This window comes from Bison bison, unplaced genomic scaffold (genome assembly GCF_000754665.1).
Source record: "Bison bison bison isolate TAMUID 2011002044 unplaced genomic scaffold, Bison_UMD1.0 scf7180017864039, whole genome shotgun sequence".
Lineage (NCBI taxonomy): Eukaryota > Metazoa > Chordata > Mammalia > Artiodactyla > Bovidae > Bison > Bison bison.
The window spans coordinates 697,408-718,910 of record NW_011494611.1 but is presented as its reverse complement, the minus strand read 5'-3'; the positions used below and the strand labels follow the sequence as shown (position 1 = coordinate 718,910).

At 49.6% G+C, this 21,503-nt stretch overlaps 1 protein-coding gene across 1 annotated transcript in view; it reads left to right on the top strand.

The window, feature by feature from the left end:
* PAPPA (pregnancy-associated plasma protein A, pappalysin 1) overlaps window positions 1-21,503 on the top strand; it is a gene marked incomplete at its 5' end in the record, with an annotated part of 265,764 nt that overhangs the window by 169,995 nt on the left and 74,266 nt on the right. Inside the window, 3 exons of the mRNA XM_010835189.1 lie at window positions 15,687-15,800; window positions 16,724-16,859; window positions 19,013-19,226. Of these exons, the coding sequence (XP_010833491.1) occupies window positions 15,687-15,800; window positions 16,724-16,859; window positions 19,013-19,226 (464 nt within the window). The remainder of the gene's footprint in view (window positions 1-15,686; window positions 15,801-16,723; window positions 16,860-19,012; window positions 19,227-21,503) is intronic.

Here is a 21,503-nt window from a genome sequence, read left to right as displayed (position 1 = left end):
CCTGGGTGATCGGAGGGGACCAGAAGACCCTGAGGTTTGTGGCAAAGGGCAGAACCCAAGACAAGGCACTCTGTGTGGCCGCCTGGGCACCAAGTAGGGCTCCCTGTGGGCAGTGTGACTCATCCGCCATCCTGGTCACAGCTTGGGGCACACACATCTTTATTAGGAAAGGAGGAGACGGCGAAGAAGGGGAAGGGAGAAAACAACACAAGACAACCTGGAAACTCCTAGTTTTATGAACTTGAGAAAGTCTTGTTCTTTTAATGCACAGCTGTTTTTAAGTGAAAAATCACTCCCTTGACCTTTCTCGAATAGGCCAGTGCGGTCAAGACTGCCATTAACCACTGCTCAGCTATGCTTAACCAAGGGTTTCAGTGACCGGGCACCGAGTTTGGACAAGGTCACCATTTCCCTGATTAACCCGTGCACATCTCAGGGATGCCAGAGTAGGCAACGGAGCAGTCTGGAGGCTTCCTTGGACAGCCTGTGTGAGTCTGAGTGGCTCTGAGCTGTGTTGGAGATTTCCACCTTCAGTGCTTTGCTCCTCAGTTGGCCATGTCTCCCAATTCCACTCCCGAGCCTGTAGACAGGGCATTTTAGAGTAAAGCTCACTGGATCTGTGTTCTTTGTCTTTGGTGTCTGATTTTCTGACACAGGCATTTGGGGGTACTGGATTTAGAGCAGACAGCATTGCTTGGCCCTGTTACTAGAATGGCAGTACCCTGGTATTCTGGTCTAGAACTGGAAGTGTTTCCATACTCAAAGTCCTGTTTTAAAACTGACGATGCCCCCAAACTCTGAAATACATGTCAGATTCATATTGCTTCAGGATTCATATTGGAGGCTGGTGATGCCTCCGAATTTTCACCTCACGCTGCCAGTATCTCTGGGTTTCTGGGTTTCGATCCAGATTTGAGTCCACATTCTAGTTGAAGATAACAACACCATCTTGGTCTCTTTCAGAGTCTAGGCTGCTTATATCCTGACCTAGAATTCATGAAATGTCATTCATTGCTTTCAGTACAATTGTTTTTTTTTAAAGAGATTTGGAAACACATAAAGTTAGCAATGTGATTTTTAAAAAAAATACTAATGTCCTCAGAATTGTGTTTGCAGCAAAATTCTACATCTCGAACTTTATCCTTCATGCTTCTGCTATTGACATCATCTGGGAAACTGAGTTTGTCATGGCTCAGCTGTGGCCCAGTTTTTCTCCTTCTCTTGCTTTTTTTTTCTCCAGCCCTTGCTCTCCAGCCTCTCGATATTAAGATTCGTCATTTCAGGCCCGGCGCTTGGGCATGGATTGTCTGGGAACTTCTTTTTTCCAGGTTCCTCTCAGCCTGCACAAACCTTGAGCAGAGAGCCTACCACGTTGTTGGATGGGCGCTTGCTGGCATCATCATTTACCCTCCCCCCGCTCCACTTGGGTCTGGGACCTCTTTCAGGGAAGGGATTTTATCTTTATGGCCTTTTTTGCCCTTCTCTGGGATACATGTTCCTTAGACATCATGAGATAAAGAACCTAACTCGTAATAAGTGTCATGTCAGTGTATATTGAATGAATGCATGAATGAATGAATTAGAAATATAAGAAGTACGTGAGCTTTGGCCAGAGCAAAATTTGAGTTTTCCAAAAGAAAACTGAGATCTCTGGAAGCACCCCCAAGCCCCCATCCCTCACCCCTAAAGAATTTTAAGAAGGTCCTGCAACCCACTCTTCTAACCCTGTCAGCATTTTAACTGCCCGAGGAGACACATGTACCGTGAAGTCACCCACGGACCATCTGGCTGGGGATCCCGTGTCCCTCCTCGGCTTCAGGAGATTACGTAAACTGGACAGCAGCCTCCAGATGTTAGCAGTTTCTGCTCATTTTTTTCCCCCTCCCTTTTCAACAACAATAATAATAATTAAAACAAACACGGGCCTCATCCCCTACCCGCACCCCTGAAATTACAAACAGGTGGGTCCAGATGCCCTCCCCATCCCAAAGCATAGTGTCGGAGCTGAGTCCCGAGCCTTGGGGAGCCCTGTCTTGCCCCAAGCCAGCCAGCCAGGCCAGCTGCCCTGTGGCTCCGGCCCCAGGCCCCAGAGCAGGCCCACGGCCATGTCATGAGAAGGGCCTCTGCTGGACTTTCCCTCTTTCTGGCTCCCACCCCCGAAGCCTTGGCCTCCAACTTAAATGGATGTATTTTGGAGGACTAGGTGGCTTAAGAGATTAGTAATGAGATCCCAAGTCTTTCAGTGCCGGGTCAGGAGTTCAGAGGCGGGCCTGGGTGACTGGTGAATGGCGTAATTACGGAGCCGGGAGCCGGCCTGTGGAGGGCCCCTGTGAAATGAGCCCGGCCCGGCCTCTAAAGGGACGAGTTGTCAGCCGCACAAAAGCCGACCGCCACATCCGACACTAATCACTCTCCCTTGTTAGAGGATTTACTAGCTGGAGGAGCCCGAGCCCCCTGCCCAGCGCCTCCTCGAAATGGGTGGGTGGGTTCCGGTGCTGAGCGCGCCCGAGGCCCTGCTCTGCTGTCTGGGAGATGGGAGATGGTGCTGACCCCGAGGGTCGGCGTGGTGAGAACCCCCATGTCGTACAAAGTCAGTGGCTGACCTGTGTCCTTTTGTTAACTGGCACTCCCACTGCCGTGGTGATTATTTCTTCCTCTCCCGTGGCCTCAGTTTTCCCTCCTGAAAATGGGCAATAGGACTCCCTTTCACAGTGAGACGAGGATGGAGCTGATGGCGGTGAAAGCCGGTGAGTGCTCACCGTCGCTGCTGTCGTCGTCGCCTTCCTGCAAATCACCGTTTAGCCTAGGTGGGTCTCGGCTTCCTCATCTGTATCAAAGGAGGCAGACTTGTAGTACCACCTGTGGGAATCAGACCCGGACTTCACAGTCCTGGTGGGTGTGGCTTAAGGATGCCATTGGTCGCCTTTGAAACTCAGGCTCCCTACCTGGAGAGCAGGTGAGGGTGGCAATTCCTGCCTTACGCAGGAAGGAGAGGATCTGTGCTTGGGACATAGTTGCTGGTTTAGGTGTTGGCAAAGAAAGTGTGTTTTGTCTCTGCCATTGATCATGGACACCTTCTGAGGCCCCTTGCATAAACACTTTTCCCTTAGAAGAAGGTTCCCTGAGTGTCTGTCTGTAAAATTAGGCCATTGAGTGAGTGGTTCCCAAGAATCAATTCTGTGGCTCTGAACCATGTCTTTTCTAAGAAAGTTGGTTTCCTCGCCTGTAAAAGCGTCAGGATGCTATGTGACAGTGGTGTTTTAAGTGACGTCTTTGCACGTTTCCCCTTGAGAGCCTAGGCGTTTTTTCCAGGACCATTTGATCAGGCCAAGGGGCTTGTGCCCCAAACCATAGCATTCCAGACACATGTGGGAGGTGTGGGCCAGCAGGATATTAGACCCCTAAGGAGTGTGAAATGCCTAATGTGTTAGGGACAGACTCTGGGGGGCAACAAGGAACTAGCCACCCTGGAGCTGACCCCAAGGCCAGAGGGCATCTGACGCCAGGTTACCTTATCTGCGAGGGTCTCCTGGGTGGGGAGGCCCTGAGGTCTGCCGAGCAGAGGAGGTGACTACACCCCAGGCACCGCCCTATATGCAGGAGACGCTTCTTTGCTCGATTGTCCACAACAAATAATAAACCCTGAAATTGAAAGACAGGCCATCCAGCCTTCCCCCTCCTCTTTCTGTCTTTTTAAGGCAGGTTTCAAAGGGGACGCTGTTCTGAGGGCTGGGGCTGGGGGGCGGGGTCGGGGGTGGGGAGTGAGCACCGTTTCTAATGATCAGGAAAGAAAGCCTGGCTGTCCCCCCGCCTTTCTGTCTGTCTGTCTGTCTCTCCTGTCTGTCTCTCACTAGTCGTAGTAGTAGTTTAGTCGCTCAGTCGTGTTCGACTTTTTGTGACCGCATGGACTCTTTCACTAGTGTGTAAAATGGAGATTGGAGGAGGAAATGGAAAATGTGTTAATAGAAATTGGACGAGGGGATTGAAAGTGTGTGTGTGTGTGTATCATGTAATGTTAACCCCAGTTATGGATACCTTTTAAGATATTTCGTGCGTTATACTCAGAGGGTCAGTTTGGAGGAAGGAGCACAGGAAGGCGATCAGGATGGGCAGAGCAGTGAGTGGGGAACAGGACCCAGGCGGGAGAGGACCACAGTATTCCACAGCCAGTGAAGGAGGCCCTGAGCCAGAGTCGTAACATTTGGTGTCCACGTCGCCTTCATGGAGACCAGGCATGCGGAGCTCGTGTTAGATGCCCGATACATATTAAGGATCAGTAACATCCCTGTGACCGGTGTCAGTTCATTCTTTATTCAGCTAGCTTAGTGCTTACTTTAGGCTTTCCCCTGGTAGCTCAATTGATTAAGAATCTGCCTGCAATGCAGGAGACCCGGGTTTAATCCCTGAGTCGGGACGATCCCCTGGAGAAGGGCATGGCCACCCACTCCAGGATCCTTGCCTGGAAAATCCCACAGACAGAGGAGCCTGGCAAACTATAGTCCACGGGGTCGCAAGAGTCAGATACATCTCAGCGACTAAACCGCTTGCGCTTAGTATTAAAGAGGTAGCAAGTAAGGCCTCATGCTTGCTCTCAGTGAGCAAACAGCCAGGTTCAGGGGCTGCAGATAGGCCCACTTCCTGGGCCAGTCCTGAGCCAGGGTGAGTCTGTGGTCAGGGAGGCAGCAGGCCCAGGCTAAGGAGGTCTGTCCTGGGCAGGAGGTGGGGGGATGGCCACCCTGACCCTGCACGTGGGCCTTGAGCGTGCCGCTGGGCTCAGGGGCCATTGCGCTTCCTTGAGGTAACAGTCTCAGATTCTCACAGGGTGGTTTCAGGGAGGGAGCGAAGAAATGGAATCAGCCAGGCTCTGCAGTGCATTCTGCTAACGAGAGAGGTGGCTGTGAGTACCAGTTCTTTGCCATTGGTTTGTTCACGGCAGTCAGCGCCGGCTGAGCCTGGGTGGTAGCCGGATGTGGCTGCCCCACGTACTGGTGCTCCTGAATGGATGCTGGGTCTCTGGTGTCTTCCCGCATCCAGCGCTGGTCGAGGCCCCCAGAGACCCAGGCTTCTAGGTCAGACGTTGTCAGCCCTGAACTGCACGTGCAGCCTTGGAAAAGCCGCATCATCTCAACAAAGGCCACATTCAAGGAGCCCTGCCCAGTGACCTCCACTGGACACCAATGAAAGGGAGAGATCGATCAGGCGTGGGCAGTGGCCTCGAAGCTCGTGCGTGGGGACAGATGGGCGAGAAACCACAGCACGGCATGTTACACAAAGGCTGTGACGAAGCGTCCTCAGCACGTCCAGCCACAGGGTGGGGAGAGGGCGGACGTTGAGTCAGACCACTCGGCTTTGACCTCTACGTCCCAGGGGAGCGGCCAGTGCCTTCCAAACCTCAGAGCCCTTATCTCTCCAGGAGGGACACACACACACAAAATGGTCATTCCTCAGGGTTATTGTAAGGGTCAGAGGAGGTGATACACGGGGCAGCGTCAGTCCTGGGGGGCCAGCCTTAAGAGCTGGTCCCCTGTCCCTCCCCAACAGGAGCTCTCAGGAGGGAGCAGCATGTTCTCGAAGGAACAGTCAAGCCAGCTTTATAGAGGCAGCTTTATTTCACATTGACGACTCTGTCCGATCTCCCAAGGCCCCTTACAGCCTTCAGTCTTCAGAGCAAGGACCTCTGCCCACCTCTGCAGCCTTGCAGTTCTTGGGGAAATGGCTTGGCTTGGGGCCTGTAAACCTGAGGTTAACATGTGGCCCGAATAGGAATATTCTGAACCACTGCCTGGGGAGTGTGTGTGTGTGCGTGTGCGCACAAGTGCTTGTCGTGCATACACTTCTGCGCTTACATGCATTGTTATTGTCAGCATGCTCCCCTCCCTCTCCCTATTCCTTTTCCTCTCTTTTTCCATGAGACCCTTTCCCAGGTCCCTCTGGATTGAAAGAGGAAATTGGAGAAGATGGGCTCAAGGTTTGACGAGCACTTCCTCCATCCTGTGATTGACAAAAGAGCATGTAAATCTGTAAAAGTGAAATTCAGGAGAAACCTCCTGGCATCTCCCTTGTGTGGGAAAATGCCAGAACGCCCACTCCCCCTCTTCTCTCTCCATCCCCGCCTTTGTGTACATCGTGTGTGGGTGGAAGATAAACTGGATTTAAAAAACCCTTTGAAAGCAAGACATCGTTAACTCCCCTAATTGAAAGCAGTCTTCTGCAAGGGAGGAGGTTTGGAGGCGGGTGCTGGGTGTCGTGGCGGGCAGCGCCTGGTGTGGATGAAAGTCCCCAAGTCCTAGGGCCACAGAGGCCTCTGCTTCTGTCAGCTGAGAGCCAGCCCGGAGGACCGTGCATCACTGTTCTGGTCCCCACTGGGCTCTGTCCCCAACCTGTCTGTCAGGCATGATGGCTGTAATCAGATCTCTGAGGACTTTCCCAACTCAAACATCCGATGATCTCAAAGCTCTGGGAGAAGAACTTCCAGCTCTTTTGCAGCACACACAAAAAGAAAAGAAAAATAAAACAGAAAACACGTTGCTGGAATGACTGCAGTAAAATTTTAGGTTACTTCTGGCCTCAGGGTATCAGAGACATGGGATCCCTGAGCCAACTCAGACCTACAGGAGCATCATATTTCACTGCAGAATCGATACCTTTGCTGGAAGGAACTGGACATCAAAAGGTGGCAGAATGTCTGAACAGAAGAGCCCTTTGTGGTTCCATCTTACTCCATCTGCAAGCAGGAACGATGAATGTCAGAGAAAGTCAGCAACTGAGTCGGCTCTAGGACGCAGGTCCTGGAGCCTGGCAGCCCGAGGCTCTTTGAACCACACAGCCCCATCCCAGAACAGGCCTGAAAGGGCCTGCTTTTGTCTGCTGAACCATTCAGCAGACCAGGAGAAACAACCAGAAAAAACTCCAAGTCCAGTCTCTATAATAGCCCTGAGGCCATATGTAGACAAGCTCTCTTCAAACTATATCTACAGTTAGGAGTGGGGGCTGAGTTTGGGCCTGGATTTGAGTTTTGGTTCCACTAACTAGTTGTGTGACCTTCAGTGAACTTTGTTGTTGTTTAGTCGCTAAATCGTGTCCGACTCTTTGCAACCCCACAGACTGCAGCACACCAGGCTTCCCTGTCCCTCGCTAGCCCGGAGTTTGCCCAAGTTCATGTCAGTGAATTCAGTTCAGTTCAGTTCAGTCACTCAGTTGTGTCTGACTCTTTGCAACCCCATGAATCGCAGCACGCCAGGCCTCCCTGTCCATCACCAACTCCCGGAGTTCACTCAGACTCATGTCCATCGAGTCAGTGATGCCATCCAGCCATCTCATCCTCTGTCGTCCCCTTCTCGTCCTGCCCCCAATCTCTCCCAGCATCAGAGTCTTTTCCAATGAGTCAACTCTTCACATGAGGTGGCCAAAGTATTGGAGTTTCAGCTTTACCATCATTCCCTCCAAAGAACACCCAGGGCTGATCTCCTTCAGAATGGACTGGTTGGATCTCCTTGCAGTCCAAGGGACTCTCAAGAGTCTTCTCCAACACCACAGTTCAAAAGCATCAATTCTTCGGTGCTCAGCTTTCTTCACAGTCCAACTCTCACATCCATACATGACCACTGGAAAAACCATAGCCTTGACTAAATCGACCTTTCTTGGCAAAGTAATGTCTCTGCTTTTGAATATGCTATCTAGGTTGGTCATAACTTTTCTTCCAAGGAGTAAGCATCTTTTAATTTCATGGCTGCAGTCACCATCTGTAGTGATTTTGGAGCCCAAAAAAATAAAGTCTGACACTGTTTCCACTCTTTCCCAATCTATTTCCCATGAAGTGATGGGACCAGATGCCATGATCTTTGTTTTCTGAATGTTGAGCTTTAAGCCAACTTTTTCACTCTCCTCTTTCATTTTCAAGAGGCTTTTTAGTTCCTCTTCACTTTCTGCCATAAGGGTGGTGTCATCTGCATATGTGAGGTTATTGATATTTCTCCCGGCAATCTTGATTCCAGCTTGTGCTTCTTCCAGCCCAGTGTTTCTCATGATGTACCCTGCATATAAGTTAAATAAGCAGGGTGACAATATACAGCCTTCAATTTCCTTATAGATTAAATGGGTATAATAATAGCACCTATCTTACCTAGCCATCATTGAAGACTGCATGCTTTCATACGTACAGAGTCCTGAAAGCAGTGCCAGCAGACAACAGGCACTCCACATACCCTGCTGGCGTTATTGGTGTTCATGGGGCACCTCTTGTGTCCTGTCTGCTGGGCAATTTGCTGGGATTTATTTGAGAGTAAATGAAACATGGTTCTCACCTTGGAAGCCTTCAGAGTTTAAAGGGATAAGACTGAGCTCTAAACAACTATAATCCAACCTGACAAGTGCTGTAACGGAGGCATATATAAAGAACTATATGGACACATAAGAGGGAGCAATTAATTCTGCCTGGGGGGTGAGCAAAGGCTTTCAGAGGAGGGGTGATATTTGAGACTGGCTTTGAAGCATGTGTCGTGTTTCACAAAATGGGCCATCATCAAGTGCCATGAGGGAAGTGGGGGTGGGGAGGGGGAAAGAAACTGGGCACAAGCCTCACGATGGTGGAGTCTGCGGCATGCGGGAGGAAGGGCAGTCCAGTGGGAAGGGGGCACCCGTGTGCACCTGCGCGGGTGGAGCACAGCTGGCTGTGCACCTGGGGATGTGACCGAAACAGCTCCTCAAGGCCCTTGTAAGCTGCGTCTAGGGAAGTTTCCATCCTGTCGTCCAGGGGCAGCCACGGATGGGGTGAGAACTAGCAGGGCGATACGATGCATTCTTCATTGTGAAAGCGAATTATGGGAACCTCTGGAGCAGGGATGGAGCAGTGGTAATGAATGTGCCTACCAGTGTAGGAGGCACAGGTTTGATCCCTGGGTTGGGATGATCCCCTGGAGTAGAAAATGACAACCCACTCCAGTTTTCTTGCCTAGAGAATCCCATGGACGGAGGAGTCTGGCAGGCTACAGTCCATAGGGTTGCAAAGAGTAAGACAAGACAGAGTGCGCATGCATGCACACACACACACACACACACACACACACACACAGGAGCAGGGAGAGGGTGTGGAGTGACTGGAGATGAGGAGAGTGGTCCTCAGGATCTACTTCTCCATCAGAGGAAGCAGAGGTTTTAATCAAAACAGCAATTGAGCTGCCATGTGGTTGAGTCCACAGAACGTGGACTCAGAGTCCAGCATCCTGCTGTTACACACAATTGGATATGTGAGCTTGAAAGAGTCATTGAAAGCTTCCGTGCCTCCTTTCCTCATCAGAAAAATGGGATAATTCCAGCCTACCTGAATAAATGAGAGGATTAAATGATACTGTGCCCATAAGACCTTGGGAGACAGTATTTCTGTGGGTGTTCTTAAGCTGCTGGGGCACCACTGCACTTCACAGATGGAGAGACAGGATGGAAGAGATGTCCAACTGATAAGTGGCAGATAGAACTGGCCCACGTCCCCTGTGTCTCTTGGTTTCTATTTTTAAAATGAGCACAGATACCTCTGAAGATGACAGAGAGTCTGAGGCAGTGTGCTAAAGATGAGACTTTCCCCTTCAAGGTCAAGGGGAAAGGGGTTTGTTCACACCCTTGGTTCCTGCACTAAGATGAGGTTGAAAGGCAGTGACTTGCCCAGCTTCCATCAAAGACATAGAGTTGGGCTTCCTGCAGAAGCGAGTGACATGGACACCGAGATTGCTGCTATGAATCCTTGGGTAAGGGGAGAAATCTCACTAGGTATGGTTCTGCGTAAGGGAGGGAGGCTTGAGAGGGTGTAGAACACAGGAGAGAACAGGCATCGGTTCTGGGGCCAGAAAGTCATTGTTTTCATATCAGGTTTGCCACTTACTTGCTGTGATGTATTGTGCAAGATACTTGCTCTCCCTCGACCACTGAAAAAGAAATGCTCCCAGTTGATAACCTACTTAAGTCCCGCTAACTCTTAAGCTCTAAAATGTGGAAGCTTATGAGTGTTGCTGCTTAGAGGTAAGAGTAGAAGAAAGTACAGCTAGACACCTTCCCCTGGCTGTTGGGAAGAATCTCCCCAAAGGTAAGCTGGGCTGTTTATGAATGGAAGAGAGCCCCTCATCTGCGAAGTAATCAAGAAGATGCTGGGTAATTCCTTCTCTTACCCTGAAAAGACTTAAGTGAAGATGCTTGCCACATCTGTTCTTTGCATGGCATCATTACATGAATTTCTCTTACCCCCCTTCACTGGATCATATATTTCTTACTGTATTCAGTCATTTATTAATTTATTGATTCATTCATCCAATCACTTATTTGTTCAGTCACTTAACCATTTGTTAATTATTCATTCATTCAGTGAATATCAATGTCAGTCATTCAAAATAATATTATCTGTTTTATTTCAGTAGATTGTGATGAGAACACTTAAAAACAAATCTGCCCTCCTAAGTTTTTATGGGCACAACACAATAATAGTGACTATGTTGCTGTTGTTTAGTCTCTAATTGTGTCTGACTCTTTGTGACCCCGTGGACTGTAGCCCGCTGGGCTCCTCTGTCCATGGGATTTCCCAGGCAAGAATACTGGAGTGGGTTGCCATTTCCTTCTCCAGGGAATCTTCCTGACTCAGGGATCAGACCCACATCTCCTGCAAGTCTCCTGCATTGCGGGCGAATTCCTTACCACTGAGCTACCTAGGAAGCCCCATTATTGATTATAAGTATAGTGTTATATAGCAGATCTGTTAAAATATTAATCAACTTGCTTAACTGAGACTCCATTGTTGATTTATACGTTGATTTATAAACGTATAGCAACTCCTTTGTCCCTTTCCCTGCTGCCCCTGGCAGCTCCCATTCCACTCTTCAGTTCTGTGGGTTTAGCTATGTTAGGTAGCTCATATAAGTGGAACCATGCAGTATTTGTCTCGTAGTGACTGCCTAGGTGCACTTAGAGTAGCCTTGAGAGTCCTCTGTGTAGTCAAATGTAGCTTATTTCCTTCTTTTTTCAGGTTTAATACTGTTCTGTTGTGTGTACCCACCGCATTTAGTTTATCCGTTTATCTGTTGATGACGTTTAGGTTGTTCTCACATCTTGGCTGTTGCAGATAATGCTGCCATGAGCATGGGAGTAAAAATGCAGCACGATTACTGTCAGCTAGAGAAGACGCTCTCCTCTCCTCTCTACAAGAGCCTAGAGACCACGATGCCTCTAGAGCCTCCGGGGTGCATCCCACAAACCAGTGAGTGATGTAAAGGAAGGGAGGAGAGTTCGTTCATACCAGTAGGACAGAGAGAGTCAAAGGTTGCTGTGTTCACCTCCCTGCCATCACTGGGCTTTGGTCATCTCTTGACCAAGGGGTCAAGCTCGAATCCTTGGCATCATTTGAAGGATTTGTGTCTAGAGACCAGGAGGGAGAGCAGAATGACTCTGCCTGGGATTGAAGAGAGGTGGAGATTGGGAAGGGAGAGGGGGTGAGAGAGGTTGGGAAGGTTGCTGAAGACACTGGTTGGAGAGAGAGGATGAGTAAAGAGCAGCCTGGGGCGACGATGGGAGAGCATGAGCCCACACGGGGTGAGCACTGTCACCCCCTACTCACTCCCCCACGACATGCCCAGTAAAGTCTACACTGCTCAGTAAGACTTTGTGGAATTGGATTTGCCTTTTTAGAAGGTACAAAACATGGGTGGCTGAAAGCAGAGCACCTGCATAGAATCAGCTATCTTGGGGATCACACTTAGATATGTGCCCCTCCTTTTGCCCAAGGGCAAGGCTCTTCTCCTCTCAGAGAGAGCCCCGTGTGCCAGCCCCCTTCCATCCATGGCTGCTGAATGAGCCCTCCGCCATTTCCTCTGTAACCTTCCCCCACCTCCCCAGGAACATAGATGATTTTAACATCGGCTGGGGCTTCGGGCAAAGGTTCAGCTACATCTGTTTGTTCCTCTCTGATCTGCTTTGACTGTCCATGGTCAGGATCACAGCCAGCCCGAAACAAACACAGCACTAAATAGGAAACCAGGAGAATAAAATAACAGCACTACATCCCTCTAAGCCCTGTCTGGTGCTGATAGAATTGATGAGATAAGAGGAAATTGTGTTTAAGCAGTAAGAGGGCTCTGTTCATGTCAGAGACTTCTCTGACCCTGCTTGCTGTAGATTCAGAGATAAGCCCCGGGCTTAGCACTCCAGAGATGTGCTCCACCACGCTCTGCAGGGGGACAGGCAGCTAAGAACACAAGGGGAAAGAATTCCAAAAGGATACATGTCGAATCGCTGGCCTGGATTTCAAATGCCATAGATAGTTTATGCGATGTCTCGCACTGTTGTAAAATGTAACCCAATCCCCTGGCGGATCTGCCTGAGCTCAGTCTCCGTTGTTTTTGAGAAAAATAAATAAACTTGAAAAAGTCTGCCAGCCCATTAAATTGGCTATGTTTTACCCACAGCCTCCTCGGTATTAGGCTTCTAGGGATTTAAATAGCTGAAGTCATCACCTAATTTCTGGCCAATGAGATGGTTGATTCTTGACACCTTTACTCTCCTTAGGAAGTTACCTGTGACATTCAGGAAAATAATACTGTATTCCCAGGACCCACTGACACCTTGGGGAAGGGTGAGGGGAACTTTGGCAGTGAACAAGTTTCAGTACTTTTCTGTGTTTTAAAGCAATGAAGCTCTCAAACGAAACAATACAAGGCATCTTGATATATAAAACAGATGGGTGAAGATGCTTTGGTTGAAACAGTGGAGCAGGAGCTAAACACATCTTCCCCCATCCTGATGCCCAGACTGACACCTCCAAGCAACCCTAGGAATCCACAGGTGACACCTTGAAAGGCCATGACCTAATCCAACATTCAGATGTGAAAGATAGCCTGAGGTCCAAAGATGGGAGACAGCTGGTCCGCAATTACACCCCGAATGTTGAGGGAGTTGGAACCAGGACCAGGTATCTTAACCCAGCTCCCCGTTGCAGGAACTCCCCGGGTGACGGTGTGATTCTCCAAAGTTGGTTAAGACACTTTTCTTCTTCTATTTGATATTTCAAGGATGAACTGAAGATGTTAACTTTAAGGAAACTGGGTGAAGCGTATATTAAACTCTTGGTATTTCTTCCTTTGCAAGTTTCCTGTAAATATAAAATTATTCCAAAACAAAACATTTATTTTAAAAGAAAGCATTGCAGCTTGCAATTGTGGATTACAGTGTGACCACGTGTTTCAGCTTGACTTTGATCAGTGAATTTGATGTGCAACTTTCCATGCTATTTTTAATTCTTCTACACTCATCTGTATGACTCCCGGGGTATAGTCTAACTTCATTTGATTTTAATAAATAGAACCCTAATGTACTTACCCACGTATACCTCATTCTTTATTCATTCCATGTTATGCTTTTGCAATCCCTCTATGTTGTCATCTATGAACTCACAAATAGGGCTTCCATTTTTCTTGGCCAGGGTCCATATTGAATCAGGTGTCAAATATTCTCAGGATCATCCCCACATTTGAATCTCTTTCAGTCCTCTTCCTAATATTCTTTTGCTTATGGAATCCTAACATGTGAATGTATCATCTTTACTCACCCCTTTTTCAACAGGGGAGCATATAAACTATCCCTGATTTTTTTTTTTTTTAATTTATTTGTTTTTAATTGAAGGGTAATTGCTTTACAGGATTGTGTTGATTTCTACCAAACATCAACATGAATCAGCTATAGGTTTACCCGTGTCCCCTCCCACTGGAACATCCCTCCCACCTCCCTCCCCATCCCACACCTCTAGGTTGTTACAGAGCCCTGGTGTGAATCCCCTGAGTCATACAGCAAATGCCTTTTGGCTGTCTGTTTTACGTATGGCAATGTATGTTTCCATGTTATTCTCTCCATGCATCCCACCCTCTCCTTCCTGACTCCATAGCCGTGTCCATAAGTCTGTTCTCTGTCTCCATTGATTCTCTGCATATAGGTTCATCAGCACCATCTTTCTAGATTCCATATACAGGCGTTAACATACAATATTTGTTTTTCTTTTTCTGACTTACTTCACTCTTTATAATTAGCTCTAGGTTCATCCACCTCATTAGGACTGACTCAAATGCATCCCTTTTTATGGCTGAGTAATATTCCACGGTATGTCTGTACCACAGCTTCTTTATCCATTCATCTGTCAATGGACATCTAGGTCACTTCCATGTCCTCTATTGTAAATAGAGCTGCAGCGAACATCGGGGTACACGTGTCTTCCAGTTTTGGTTTCCTCAGGGTATATGCCTAGTGGTGGGATTGCTGGGTCATATGATGGTTTTATTCCTAGTTTTTTAAGGACTCTCCATGCTGTTCTCCATAGCGGCTGTATCAATTTACATTCCCACCAACGGTGCAGAAGGGCTCCCTTTTCTCCACACCTTTTTTTAGCATTTATGGTTTGTAGGTGTTTTGATGATGGTATATCCCTGATCTTTCGCTACTTTAGATATTGCTGGAATGGATAGTCTTGATCCTTGTATATATATATATTTTTTCCTTTTTTTTTTTTTTTTTTGTTTTACATGTGTATGTTTGTTTGTGTAACTGACATTAGATCCTCTCACTTTTTTTCTCATAGCTTATAAGACCTTAGAGGTCTCTCGGTTAACCTTACTTTTTAGGCGAGTCACTTGAGACCCACAGATCTGGAATGACAGGCCAAAATTCCCAGAGAATATTGAGAAAGGAGTCACCATAGAGATGCAAGGAAAAACACTAATTTGGGATGACCTTTTGCCAAGAGTCTGACGTAGCTCGAGAGTATCGTGGCTGCTCCTCTCCGTTTCCATCACAGTTCTTTTCTAGTCTACAGCTGACAGATTGCCTGCACACGTTGTCACCCCAAGCTCCTCCCACTGTCTCCCTTGTCTGATGTCGTCCCAGAGTGTTTGACCAATTGCAGTTACTCAATAAATAGTATTGGAATGAATGATTAAACCAGTGGGATGAAATGACATTGGGACAGGAAATTCCTCAGTTTGAAGAATTCTCCTCATCTCTACATGCTTCGTGTTTCTTGGAATGTCATTTGGTATATCTGTCATTGAGACTGAGGGGCTGTGTGTGTGTGTGTAGATATGACACACATACCCAAACGGTGGGGCCGATATTCTTTGGGGAGAACAGATGCTGACGCTGTTCCGGTCTGTGTCATTAATCTGGCTCTGAGCACAGTTTACAGATTTGTCCTGAAGGGATGCTTGGTATTCAGCATCCGTGACAGATTCAGGGCCTCAGGCCTGCCTTTCTGCCGCTTTCCCCAAGTTCTGATTATACCAGGCAGCTCATCATCCTGGGCTTCTGCTTTCTTCTGAGCCTTTACTTCTCTTCCTTCCATGGGCAATACCCTCCCATCTGCAGCCACCCTATTCTACCAGACCCGAATCAGGTGTCAACTCCTCCAGGACCTGTCCCCACAAGAACTTCTCTGACGTCTCTACCACCCAAATGTGTTATCCCTCCTTTCCTGAATACCAGTGAAGATCTTCTCATCTGCATTATTAGAATGTGCGCACCTGGAACAGACTCTTGTCTGTTCATCACTGTTTCTTCCTGCAGTGTCAAGAACAGAATAGGTGGATAGTGAGGTGTTGTCGAGTTGAATTTAATTCAACCTCCAAGACCCTCTAAGACATCTGTTTCCCTTTATTTATTTATTTTTCCAGGTGTGTCGGACCAAGGTGATCGATCTCAGCGAAGGCATTTCCCAGCACGCCTGGTACCCATGCACCATCAGCTACCCATATTCCCAGCTGGCTCAGACCACTTTCTGGGTCCGGGTAAGTCAAAGCTTTGAGAGCCTCAGCCTGTCCAGCAGAGGCCCCCAGGAAACACTGTCTCCCTTGGCCCTTTCGTAGGCTGGTTTTGTCTACCTGCTGAGGGTGTTAATGGCAAGCACAGAAAGCAAAACAGTTAGCAGCAGGATGCTTCCTGGAATGGAATCCCTTAATTGCTCATGGGATGCCTTCAGTCAGTCTTGTTTTGGCCGAGAGTTTAGATATCATTTAGATGTCGTTCTTTTAAGCTGCCTTGCCTTGAAGTCTTCCCTGAGCCCTACAGGGAGAAGGAACTGTCCTTTTGCTTCTAGTCCTCCACGTGTGGCCCACTGTTGGATGGCACTCGTCATGTGCCGTGGTATTCTGTAGCCGTCGCGGGCCCGTCTTCCCGACTGTGGACTGTGGTCGTTCCGAGCGTTGTTAGTGTGTGTTGCTCACCTGCGTTGAACTCCACCGTCTACACAAATGAAAGGCATGCCTTGTTTACCTTCGTCTCCTCGATGCCTAGTCCAGCCTAGTCCAGAGATTGGTCAGCACAGAGCAGTGATGAATAACAAGCCTCATTTCATGTGGTTTTAGTGTGTGCTGGACGTCTGAGTATCTTCCCAGAGCCTCCCAGGCATCCTGTGATGTATCTATTTACAGATCCGTGACTTAGAGGTGAAGGAATTTAGGCCCAGAGTGGCTCAGCCATCACTGGGCATCACACAGCTTGGAAAGAGCAGAGCCAAGATTGGAACAGTCTCTGACCTCAGAGGCTATGCTCTTTGCTCTGAGGTTTCACTGTCTCCCTGTTCCCACCATGGACCTTGATCAGTTGTCCAGCTCCCGAAATGGAAGATTCTTCTCAAAACCCTGCCCCGGGGCTGCCCCACCACCGCATGCCTAGCTGCACGGCTGAGCCTCCTACGTCTTCTGCATTTCAGGCATACTTTTCTCAACCAATGGTCGCTACAGCCGTCATCGTCCACCTGGTGACCGATGGGACCTACTATGGGGACCAGAAGCAAGAAACCATCAGCGTCCAGCTGCTTGATACCAACGAACAGAGCCACGATCTAGGTGAGCGTATGGCTTGCCCTTGCTACCTGCCTCCCCATCTGCCCGTGCGTGGTTTGTAAGGATCGGCTGAGAATGAGTTCTCGCCTCCCGTCGCCTCTTCTTGGGGTTGTTTCCCATCAGAGTGTCTTCAGATCAGGATAAGTATGTGTGTACACCTAGAAAAGCCCGAATCGGATGGGGATGAGGGAAGAGATTCAGGTCAAAGTCCTCTTTTCAGTAGGTCCCTTCTCCCGCAACGCCTTCACCCTCAGGCATCCTAGCAGATCTCAGAGGACCCTGGGAAGGAGACTGAGTAAAGATGCTTTTCCATTATATGTATCATCACCTGAGACCCAAAGAGATACGTTGAGAGGCCTGGGTCACATGGCCAGAGCCAGTCAGCAAGCAGGAAAGCCGGGTTTTCAGAAGCATCGCCCACTGCCCTTCACCCTGTAACCAGGAGCGTCCATGATAGCAAATGAGCTCTCACTTGAGATGTGGTGACCCGTGCCGAGCACAAGACCCCACACTCAGAAAGCCCCACCATCCCCTTCCACACTGCCCAGACACCCTGCCCCGTCTACTCTGGAATTCCAGGCCAGTGCAGAAGTCCCGGCTTCAAAGCTGTGCCCGTACGATTCCATAAGGAGCTCGTTTCAAAGCCCCATAGGAAGCAAGCTCGCCAGGGGTTACGTCAGGGTCAAGCCACAGCTCAGGCAGTGGGGAGGGGTTTTGTTTTGTTTTTATGTTTACTTATTTGGTCAGTTTTCAAGGCATGGGGGAAATGCGTTAATAAGGAAGGGAAAGGAAACCCCTCTGGATTTATCCAGATTCCTGGGAAATGTCCCTAAGCAAGAAGCAAATATTTTCATAGCTGTCCTGGCATCGCAAAGGGCTCTGTGGAGAGGTTTTCAGAGCAATGGGAAAGACGGGCTCCAGCAGAGATCCTTGGATCCTGCTATTTGATGCCCGAGTGTCCATCTGTCCCTCCCCATCGGCTCCCCTGTCCTGCGTCCTCAGCACCCTGGCATTCGCATGGAGGCTCTGTGGCTCTATGCCAGTGGGCCACAGATGCAGACCTGCTCGACTGGGAGCCTCACGCCCAGCAGAACAGGACTCCCAGTGCTTGGTCAGGATGATCTCACTTTTTAGAGGCAGACACTGAGTGTCAGGGGCTTGGTGGACTCACATGGTAAAGAAGTGAGTATCTGTTATCTGTGTCAGTCCCTCAATCGTGTCCGACTCTTTACAACCCCATGGACTGTAACCCACAAGGTTTTCCTGTCCATGGGATTCCCCAGGCAAGAATACTGGAGTGGGTAGTCATTCCCTTCTCTAGGGGATCTTCCCAATCCAGGGATCAAACCCAGGTCTCCTGCATAGCAGGCAGACTCTACCACTTGAGCTGTCAGGGAGACCCACTAAGCCAAGACCTGATGTCCATCAAACACCAAAGCCAGCTTTGGTTTTCCCAACTCCAACCCACCCCATCATTCTCCTCCCTTTCCTTATGTACCTTCTCTCCCCGCCCTACTCACTCCCCACCACTTTTCAAAGCCTGGGACTTCTAGAAAGAACTGAGAGCTTCTGGGTGAAGCCGTTTGGATTCTCCTTGGACTCTGTGTGGCACACTGTTCTGGGTCCCCCCTGGAAAGCCGCCTTCTGCCACGTTTCTGCCTCTCCTCTCTGCCAAAGGGGTGCAGAGGTCCTTACCGCACAGGGCTGGTCCCAGCTTCCTAGCTTAAAAATGAGAGGAGGCTTTTTTTTTACCCCAACAATGACCTATTTCTGTGAATTGTTTCCCTCATCTTGATGACTGCCTGAAAACTAGCAGCTCAGACCAGCCAAGCCCTCATGCAAGGTGGGAGGGAAGTGAGTGCCAGTGAGGCTTGGCCCAGGGGTGGCCCTTTGGTGGGGAGGGAGGGGCTGTGGGCGCTAGGTGAAGGGAGAGCTTAGGGAGCGGCGAGGCGAGGGGATTGGAAAGATTTGGAGCCAAGAGAAAAAGGCAGACAAAGAAACTTTCAATCAAACTCAAAATCCCCACTGGCCACCCAATGGTGCTTTTGTGCAGTGACATGAAAGGGTCTGGGGGCTTCGGGAAGGGCCCGTTGGGGAGGGCGTGACTGGCCTTGAGTAATGAGCCTGGCCCCCCGGCCCTCTGTCTCCCCTGACAGGCTTCCACGTCCTGAGCTGCCGGAACAATCCCCTGATTATCCCTGTGGTCCATGACCTCAGCCAGCCCTTCTACCACAGCCAGGCGGTACGCGTGAGCTTCAGTTCACCCCTGGTCGCCATCTCGGGGGTGGCCCTCCGCTCCTTCGACAACTTTGACCCCGTCACCCTGAGCAGCTGCCAGAGAGGGGAGACCTACAGCTCTGCCGAGCAGAGGTAAGGCACCCTGGGTCTGCGTGCCGGGGTGGACCCTGGAGCCGGGAGGCCATGGGTGTTACAGGAAAAAGTCTGTGTGTTTCTCCCTTCTCCATCGTCTGGCCTCTGGCCGGCTCTGCCTTGGGGCTTGAGAGGACCCCACGACTCTGAGCTCCAGGGGGTGCGGGAGGGCAGTAGAGACATGGCTGTGGGAGGAGGACCTCTTTCACCTTGTTCGAGGTCCCAGTGCTGACGCCGACCTGCAGGGTGACCTTGGGAGAGTCACTTTCCCTCTCTGGACCTCAGCACCCTCATCTGAATGAAGAGAGGGGTGGTGGATTAGCTGTCTTCCAGCTCTGAAATACTGGAACATTCTGCTTCCTAAGTAGCACAGGCAAGAGGCATAACCCTCCTGGGAGATGTCCCCAGTGGTCCTGGTGTCTGTCTTTTAACCGCACGGCTCTGCGGTGCCTTTGATCTGTATCTGTTAATATACCTAGTGTGGAGCTAGGAGAGGGGGATCCTTCCTGGAAAAAATATGAGCTGTAGTGACACTCTGACCTGGATTTGAATCTGCCCCTTCCCGACTGTCCCACTGCACTTGGGTGAGTCTCAGTTGTCTCCTTTGGAGTAATATCTACTCGGTAGGGTGGTCATGAGAGTTAAAGATGTGCTGCAGATGCAAGTGTTCCTGGAAACTCTCAGGAACTGTGCAAAGATAATGTGTTCATAGTGTTGATCACCACTTGCTGATGTGATGCTGATGCTTTTCTGTGCAGAATTCCACATAAAGTTCTTAGAGTTGAGCTGGAAGAAGCCTCGGAGCTCATCTAGTATATCTGCATTGTCCAAACTTCCGTGGTACCCTCTGGGTTTTCAGAACGGGAAGGGCTGGTCCAGAGTCACACAGCATCTCTGACGTTTGTTTAAAGAGTTGGGGGTCTCAGTGGGCTTCCCCAAAGCAAGGCCCTCTGAAGGGCAGTTCAGCCCTGCCCTGTATACCTGGGAGAAGGACAGAAAGAGGAGTGGGGAGAGGGGACCCCAGCCTTTCCCACGCCCCTGCTACCAGAGGACACAAAAGGTGGTTGCAAAACCCACATTGTTTTGCACCCACTGTCTCTAGCTTCTGTTGTGCAAAGTCTGTCGCAATCCTTCAGAGGCAAAAGAGCTCCTTAAATATCATTCATTGTTGTATTTCACCCTGAGAGGGCTTTTTCATCCCTGCCTCTCCAGACTATAAAAATAAGTTAATTCTCAGAACCCAGGGAAACAATGTCGACGGAAAATGCAAATCCATCAGACCCTCTCTGCAACGCTTTCCCATCCCTAACCAGCCACCAAGACCATCCCCGAGTTGACTGAGGCCAGCGCTGACTTCTTTGAATCCTTCATTAGCAGTTCTCGTGTCCCAAGTAAACAGTAAGATGTGTTTAACCTTGAAAACAAGTCCATCAATAAGTATGTGTTGAGTCCTTCGACCTCTCATGGAAACACACAGAGCTGGGGCAGGACGTTGCCCTGTCTCTGGCTGGTGGTGGGATGGGGAGCCCGACCCCTCTCTTCTCTGGGCCTGTCTCCTGACATGTGAAACGATAGCAGTGACGGATCTGTGTTCTGTGTGGCTCCTTCCACTTGGAACAGTCTGGGATTCCCAAGAGGTAGGAGCGGTGAGAGGGAAGAGGAGGGGACCCACATTGATTTCATTATCTTATTCATTATCTCACCTGTCTGGTGAGGTATGGACAGAGCGACTGAGCCAAGACTGTCCAGAGAGTGGGAGGTAGGATCTCACTTTGTCCGCCCCTAAGAGCCACACTCTGCTCACCAGGACCAGGCTCATCCAGGAGAGAAGAGGGCTTTCCAGGGCTCCTCTCTTGTGCGCACTCGTCAGTGGGATGGAGTGGAGTGATGGAGGCGCAGCTCCCGGGGCCGGCTGGCTGGACCCTGAGCTCCCTGGGTCTAAGAGAGGCTGGTCCTCCTGAATGCTAGGGCTGTGGGGAGGGAGTGGGGCGGGGAGTCGGGGAGGACCGCAGCTGCTCCTGGGGTGCTGAAGAGGGATTTACCCTAACAGACAGGACTGTGCAAATGCGCAAATGCATTAAAACAAACAAACCAGGAGGAAAGAAAAGAAAAATAAGCAACAAGTGTAAAAAGCCGCGGGATGTTTTTCTTCATTCTCGAAACAGCAAGGTAAATAGCATGCCTTTTTATAGCTCAGCTGCTCTAGTGGAAATGGCCCACTTGACTCTCAGCTGCTTCCCAGGTAGTAAAGTGTGGCCCCCACCCACCCCAACACAC